The following is a 7,317-nucleotide window of genomic DNA, read 5'->3' on the forward strand; positions in this document are numbered from 1 at the left end:
ACCACTTGTCTGAAATGATATAGGGACTTCTGCTTGAGCAGGGGGCAGGGCTAGAAGACCTCCAAGGTCCCTTTCAGCTCTATTCTGATTGACTGATGCCAATTTCCTTAGATTAAAACTTGGAGTCACACTTTAACATACTTTCCAATCTGGCAGAACTGTGAGTCCCCTTACTGCTTAAAACACTCAAGAAAGCTCCATCAATATGATCCATCAGTATCTATGCCCATCTCTTTCCATTCAGTCAAATAAAGAACTGATATATTTTGGACAACACATCTAGGGCATTATCAAGTTTATTAATGTACAGATTCAATCATCTTACCCTCTATTATGTTATCTCTCATGCATTAGTACAGAACTGGCAAAATAACCCTGCATCTACTACTTGAATCAGTCCAGTGGGTTAATCCCAATTATTAGCTTATTTTCTCATAGCACCTTCAAATTGTCTACCAGCAATAAAATTATAAAGTGATCAATAGAAAGCAACAGTAAAGTATTAAAAAAATAACGAAATCCTCAGTCCAAAGAATGTTACCTGAATTTAAAACTTTTGATTTCAATACAGCTATGAAGTATAAATATACTATCAAAACTGAAGCTATACTATTGAATTTAGAAATTAATATCTCCTGAATGAAATTGTTACATGAATATGTGAAGCTAAATAAATTCTAATATTTTTAATGATGTTCTCTTTCTACTGGTAATTTCTTTCCTATGTTACTTTCCTAGTTAGTGATACTCTGAATGAAAAAAAAAAATGCATGTTTCTTGGAGCGAATACCAAATCAGTAACTACAAAGTTTTATTTCAGTCATCCCAGATATTTTTTAAAGTATAACTGAAAAAAGGTGTTATACACATACCCTCAAAGGTCCTTTCACCTGATCATCTTGCACTAATTGTGTTGAATTATCTTGCTTTAAGATCACCTAAATATTTTGAAAGAAATTTCAAAGAATTATAGTTGTACAATATTGAAAAATATATGCATAATTTAAACTTGCTGAAACCCAGTCTAAAACAGAAATCTAGTCACAAGACATTCCCAATGAAGAAAGGGAAAATGAATATCACTGCAGGCTAAAGTTAGTGAAAATAATTTCATTTTTTTCAACAGGGGATTTCAAGTACATAGGTCCATTCAATAAATGCAGTTTACCATGGAAAGGGAAAAAACATTGTCCCCATCTTTACCAGTGTGCAACTTAGAATGTCCTTACAAATAAGAGTGTCCTACAGTGTATGCCAACCTATGTACAAAATAAACTTTAATGTAACATTGGAGTTTGAGCAGTTTATGAATAGATTGTATTTAAGTTTGCCAAACTATCAAAGAAGTGAGAAAACACTACACTCTTATCAGAATGCCTATCCAATAAATGAGAAAGCACACTAGATTCTTAACTGAAATTTGTCAAGTTCAGTTATATTCCACAAATTGTTTGCCAAACTAAGAAACTATAAGTCTCTATCTAAACTAATGTTAGCGAATTCAACGAGGCTGACTTAAAGGGATATGAGCATAAAATTTTAATCTAAAATTAATTTAAATCAGGTGACACTTTAGATCATCATTAAAACTTATATTTAATACAAGCGGCCTATTAATTCAGATATTTCCTATTAAACAACTAAGCAAGTACAACAAATGGGCCTTTCATTGAGAAAAATTGCAGATGGCATCAATTAAACATTAACAAACTAGGAATTCTGAATCTGCACAATGTTTGTAAATTTATAACCCATTTGAAAATACATGTATAATTTCAAGATAGCTTATGTCAGTTTTACAAAGTTTCATAATTCTTTGTAATAAACATAAATTAATATTAAATATCAATAGTCAACTTCAGTCTAATTCAGTCAGGAAAAGCTATCGGGAAATTCAATACTCAAGTTTTGTACATGCAATTTATTAACCAAGGTGTAGGAAGGAAGTGACAATTCATACAATAGAAATTTAATGAGCTATCCTTAGCAAATCTCTATCTGCATGGAGGGTCTTCCTTAAATCAATAATGATCGAACATACATTCTTTGTATGTTCGGTTAGTATTTTCCCAGAGTAAATTATAATGTGAAAACCTGGCTGCCATAAAAAATATTAGCAGCTAAACTAAACAAAACAGATCTAGACAAATTTATTGCCAGAATTTGCACAAGAAAGTTCAGAGTGTTCCTTAATGGTCTTTAAACTCTTATTGTTAGCATTTCTTCTTACCTTAACTTTCACTAGCCTTTTCACTGTCTTAATTTTTGCCTCACAGAAAGCACCCCGATATTTGGCACTGACATCAGTCCCCACTGTTAGGTAGGCAGGCTCATCTGCTGCCTGCAGAAAAATTAGAAAGATCAATACAAACAAAGCTGAACTGACAGAAGAGTTTAGATATGCTTCTCAGATTTCAGAACTGTTAGTCCAGTTTTGTCATAAGTAGCAGAGCACATCAAAAGGCCCAAATTTTGTTTTAAAAACAGTAGTTTATAGCTCCCAAACAAAGCACACAATGCTACCTACGTCATAATTTGTAATAAAGTAATGTTATAGATGCTAGTATAGTAGCTCATACAAAGGAAAACCCCACTTACTTAAGACTAAATAAATTTGCTCTGGACTGCAGGCTTGATCCTACAGTCAGGATGGAAGTCATTAAAACATAGTGTTTAATAAACGAACAGCATACTGTTAAAGAACAACATAGTAACATTTATACCACAATAACAAATGTTCTGCTAGAAATCTTAAACACTGAATACTATTTTCACTTTGGGAACACCTTTACACCTGTCATCTTCAACTGTTTATGTTGACACCTATCTCCGTCAAAATAGAAAAACAAAGCATTCGACAATTATGAGCATAAATTGAGTCTTACTCCTCTCTCCAATCCAACAGGAAAACATATTGTAGAAATAATTTCTTTTCTACTTCTATAAGCAAATAATCTATAGCAGATTGGTCTTGACATTGTTTGGCATTCTGGAAAGAACTAAAGACATGGTTTTGTTATTTGGCCTGTGGTGTGGAACCTGAAAACTGGCTGCAATCTTAGTAAAATTAACTATATTCTCCTGATTATTGTATTTTTTTTAAAAAAATAGTTTTCATTGTTTTTAATAGTTTTGTTGTTATATATTTGGTTATTTTTGTATTGTATCAATAAAAACAATTTTAATTTTGTAAGCTGCCCAGTCATGTATTTGAAACAGACAGCTATACAAACTTAATGATAAAAAGTTCAGTTCTGCTTATTTTATTGCTAAATGTGTAACTTGTAAATACAGCAAACACGAATGCAGAAATACAAAAAGAAAAACAAATGCAACGAACCAAAATCCAACATGTGTCTGCATTCTTAAATTCTCTTTCTCATGCAGACATTTCCTTTGATGATTTTTTTTATCTTACAAGGGGAATGAAGTCTTTCTCCTCCACGTTTTAAGATCTATTTTCCCAGGTATGACTTATCTACTAATTTCTGAGAACAAACTTCAGAGAAAAGACTCAGTGCCCAATATGAAAGAGACTACTACCTGATTTTGCAAGTTTTGACAGCTCAGTGTTGCCACAGTAACTCAGGATGTGTATGAAATGCAATGACATCCTTTTCATGTTTTCATTTTAAAGTAAGCAAAATATTACATGTGGGGAGGAAAGGGGAAAGCTTTCATACACTCCAAAACAGACATGGAGATTTACCTTCATAATTGAAGGTTATTTGAGGGATTCCAGCTCAAAGCGTTTTGTGTACCACAGTTGAAGAAAATCTGGAAACAAAGGGGAAAAGATAACTGTTATCAGATTCATCAACTTTAAAGAAAGATCAATGACCTCTGAATAAGACAATTATCTATGAAAACTGTAGTCAGTTACTAAAAACACTGACTTTTGGAGCTATAAACAGCAATCCCTAAAATTCTAGAATATTCATGTCAGCATAGCTTGCATTTCAAAAAAGAAAAAAGTTCTGTAAAGAATTAAGTCTTATTATATTAGAAGAGAAATGGATGCTACTACATTCGGCCTTAGCTTCCTCTTGCTCATCTCCACTTCCTTTGTATCAATCACCACTGTTGCTCTCTCATTCTTTGTAACCTATTAGGAAAATAAAGGAACCCCATGTACATGCAGAATATAAATCATATGGAAGAAGAAATTCTTAGGTAATAGTTGAAAAATTATAACCTGCATCTGTCATTGTCCATGATTTTTGAATCTGAAACCAAGATATTAGCTATGCAAATAAAGATTAAGCTCCCAGACCAGTCTACTATATAGGTACTTTCAAACTATTTCTAATCATATTTAGCCAAAAATAGAGAGTGGGATTTATTGTCACATTTACATGGGACTGCAGCAGTCACTGAAAGTGTGGTAATAATTTAGGCACTTTAAAAAGGCTCTCATTCCTTTCTGGTAGCAGCAGCCTCCCTCAAATGATTCATGGCCTTTCCCATCAGTCCCCCATATGGTGTGTCAGGTGGTCTGGACTCTTTCATATAATTTTCAAAGGCCATTTTCAAAAAGTATATCTCGTCCTCCATTACAGTACATTTGTTCTTACTTTATTCTGTTCTCACCAGAGAAGGAAATGTTCCCCCATCTCACAAACCCTGGTCTTCCTCAAATCACAAAAACTCAGCATCCTGTACAACAGGATCCCAACAACCAACTCTTTCAGTTCCCCTACAGGCGTCTCCTGCCCCCAAAACAACTCATGGACCCACCGGTCCCACTTTGTGACTCTAATGGTGGGATAAGAAGGGGGCCTGAGTGAAAAAGGAAGGAGTGGAAGAAGGATTAAAAAGTAAGTGAGTAAAACTGAGATAGAAGAGGAAGGCAAGAATCCGGCTAATAAGACTGACGAAGGTGGAGGGAATGAAACCTGCAAAGAAAGCCAAGCCAGCCCCACAGCCGAGCGAGGCCAGTCTGAGTATGTGGTCCGAGGTGGCAGTGGAGAGAAGCAACATCCCACTCGGATCCTCTTCTAAGTGAGGAAAGAGAAAGAACGGACTAGTTTATACCCAAAAAGGGCAAAAGGATAAATCACGCCCCCCCTCATTTCACCAACCCCCCCCCTTGTTGTTGTCCCCCTCAGCCAACCTTCCGAGCCGAGGAAGAGGGTTGCATCCCGATCTTCCCTCTTCCCTTCCAGAGTAATTGCGAGTCCGTCGCCTCGGCCGCCCCCGGACCGAGGACGGGTTCCCGGCCCGGCCCCCTCTCAACTCCACGGCTTCACTCCCAGTCCCCTCCCCCCCACCCTCTTGCAAGCCCCTCAAAAACTCACGGCTGAGTGCAGTCCACGGCGGCAGCCCTCCTCACCCGGCGGAGAGCGCGGGCAGCCCGGCCGAAGACACCGTCCGACCCCCACCAGGAACAAGCCGCGACAGCAGCGGCCAAAGAGGAGGAGGAGGAGGGCGACGACGACAGCAGCAGCAGCAGCAGCAATAGGGGCTGTCCTGCCTTGCTCCGCCTTCTCTTCTTCTCCGCCCCCTCGGCAGCCCGGGCTCGGCGGCTCCCACTCACTGACGGAGCGAGTGTCACTCTTTAACCCAGCGCTGTTCACCACCCAAATAACAAGCTGTTGAGCAGTAGGGGCGCTGCGCGGCCTCTCATTGGCTCCTCCCCTCACGCGCCCCCTCCGCACGCTTGACGCTCGAGGGGGACTTGCCCCTCCCTCATTGGGTGCTTCGCATGCCTCCCGCCTTTCATTGGACTGCGGAAGAGTTTCTCTGAGAAGACGATTGGGCGAACGGGTAGGCTTTTTTTTTAAAGAGGGAGCGAAAGGGGAAGCGACTTCTCATTGGCTTAAATCGTAGAGCAGCCAAGCCCTGTTGGATGCCCGGACTTTAAAAGGGAGTGAAGTCAAAGTTTCCACCAGTCCCTCCCTCTTTCCTTTGCCTGTGATTGGAAACAAGTGACATTTTTTTAAAGCATCCGGATGGGAAGCCCCGGAAGCCTGGATTGATGGGCGCCCGACGGGGCCGGAAGCTGCGACGAAAATAAGGGGAGGTGAATGAAACTTGTTGGTTTTTCGTGAAAACGGAAAGGGGAGGGGTGAAATTAGCGAACAGCGGTGACGAGCGAAGTCACCGCACTCCTGATGCGCATGCGTTTTGGGCCCTGGGGGTTTATTTTGCTTTACCGTCCTCTTCGCCGGCGCCATTTTATGCGCCGCTCAATCACTTCTTAAACCTGAGGGGAAGGGAGGGGGCCGAAAAAAGAAGGCAAGACAGCTGCGTGAAAGCTGCTAGCTCTGTGGCAACGAAACCCCTTGGAGAGTCGTGACACGGTGAGCTCTGTGAGGGAGACCCTGGGAACTTCGCTTTTAGGTGGAAAACAGACTTCCGCGATGGCAGCAACGAGGGAGGAGGCAAAGATTGTGACGACCATTACAGAGGAAACTGGTTCGTAGGCCACGGACAGTATTACGTAGGGGGGGCGGAGCACCCAAGTGGAAGCTAAGTATGACGTCAGGATTGGCGCAAGCGCCGCTGGAGGGGCGGAGTTTGTGTTTCTCCCTTCGGCGGAAAGTTCTCCAAATGCCGTTTGAATAAGGCCGAGCTTCGTGGAATCCTCTTTAGTCCTGGGTAGCCGTCAGGCCTTCGAGTTCGAAGACGACGACGACTACCCTCTCCTGTGCGGTCCCATCTGTGGACGCGGAGGTGACTGCAGTCCCGAGTCTGGAAGTGCGGAGTCTACCACAGTGGAGGCACTGAAAGGCCATTGTAGTAACTGTGTAATTCTTTAACACGGCTCAGGTTTTCTATCACTTTTGGGCGGGGGTCTGTTCTCAAAGCTGGGGAGGGCTTCAGAGCGCAAGGCCGAAATGTTGCAACAAATCAAATATGATGGCTATTTGATGCATTTATCTAAGCTTTGGTGATGGAACCTTGATTCATCGGATGTATTAGGAGTCATTGACTTATGACTGTTAATTGAGCCCAGATTTAAATTGTTTAAATTGTCATTAAATTGTTACAGTGATATATTGAGGCACTCACAGGAGGAAGTAATTTTAGGGCCCTTTTTGAGGTGGTCATCAGGTGAATACCATGGTCATTAAAGACACGCATTTATTTGAATGGGCTTTTTTTTTTACGGAGACTCAACAAATACTAGAAACGGGCAAAGACATAATTATGGACACATGACTGTGGAATGCTGTGACAAATCATAAAATTGACCCGCCTGAGAGTCTTATGACTGCACAGGGGCCCAACAGTTTACAAAAGCGAGAAGTGCCTTAGCAACTGTAAAGCAGAACCATAAAGTTCAAGTAATTTCAAATGATTGTAAAATGGTTC

The 7,317-nt window shown here is 40.4% G+C and overlaps 1 protein-coding gene across 4 annotated transcripts in view; it reads right to left on the reverse strand.

The window, feature by feature from the left end:
• Nucleotides 1–5,572, reverse strand: part of ARID4A (AT-rich interaction domain 4A) — a 55,390-nt gene extending 49,818 nt beyond the window's left edge. For 2 of the 4 annotated variants that reach the window (XM_039319513.1, XM_039319515.1), the window contains exons 1-4: nucleotides 5,298–5,571; nucleotides 3,710–3,777; nucleotides 2,231–2,341; nucleotides 873–938 (exon numbers count right to left, since the gene is read on the reverse strand). In XM_039319513.1, coding sequence (XP_039175447.1) covers nucleotides 873–938; nucleotides 2,231–2,341; nucleotides 3,710–3,715 — 183 coding nt within the window. In that variant the 5' untranslated portion in view covers nucleotides 3,716–3,777; nucleotides 5,298–5,571. Of the gene's footprint in view, nucleotides 1–872; nucleotides 939–2,230; nucleotides 2,342–3,709; nucleotides 3,778–5,297 lie in introns of all 4 variants that reach the window. The other 2 variants (XM_039319512.1, XM_039319511.1) reach the window with 2 other exon arrangements.
• Between the last annotated feature and the right edge of the window lie 1,745 nt (nucleotides 5,573–7,317).

Source organism: Crotalus tigris, unplaced genomic scaffold (assembly GCF_016545835.1).
Source record: "Crotalus tigris isolate CLP2741 ecotype Arizona unplaced genomic scaffold, ASM1654583v1 scf7180000023598.3388751, whole genome shotgun sequence".
NCBI lineage: Eukaryota > Metazoa > Chordata > Lepidosauria > Squamata > Viperidae > Crotalus > Crotalus tigris.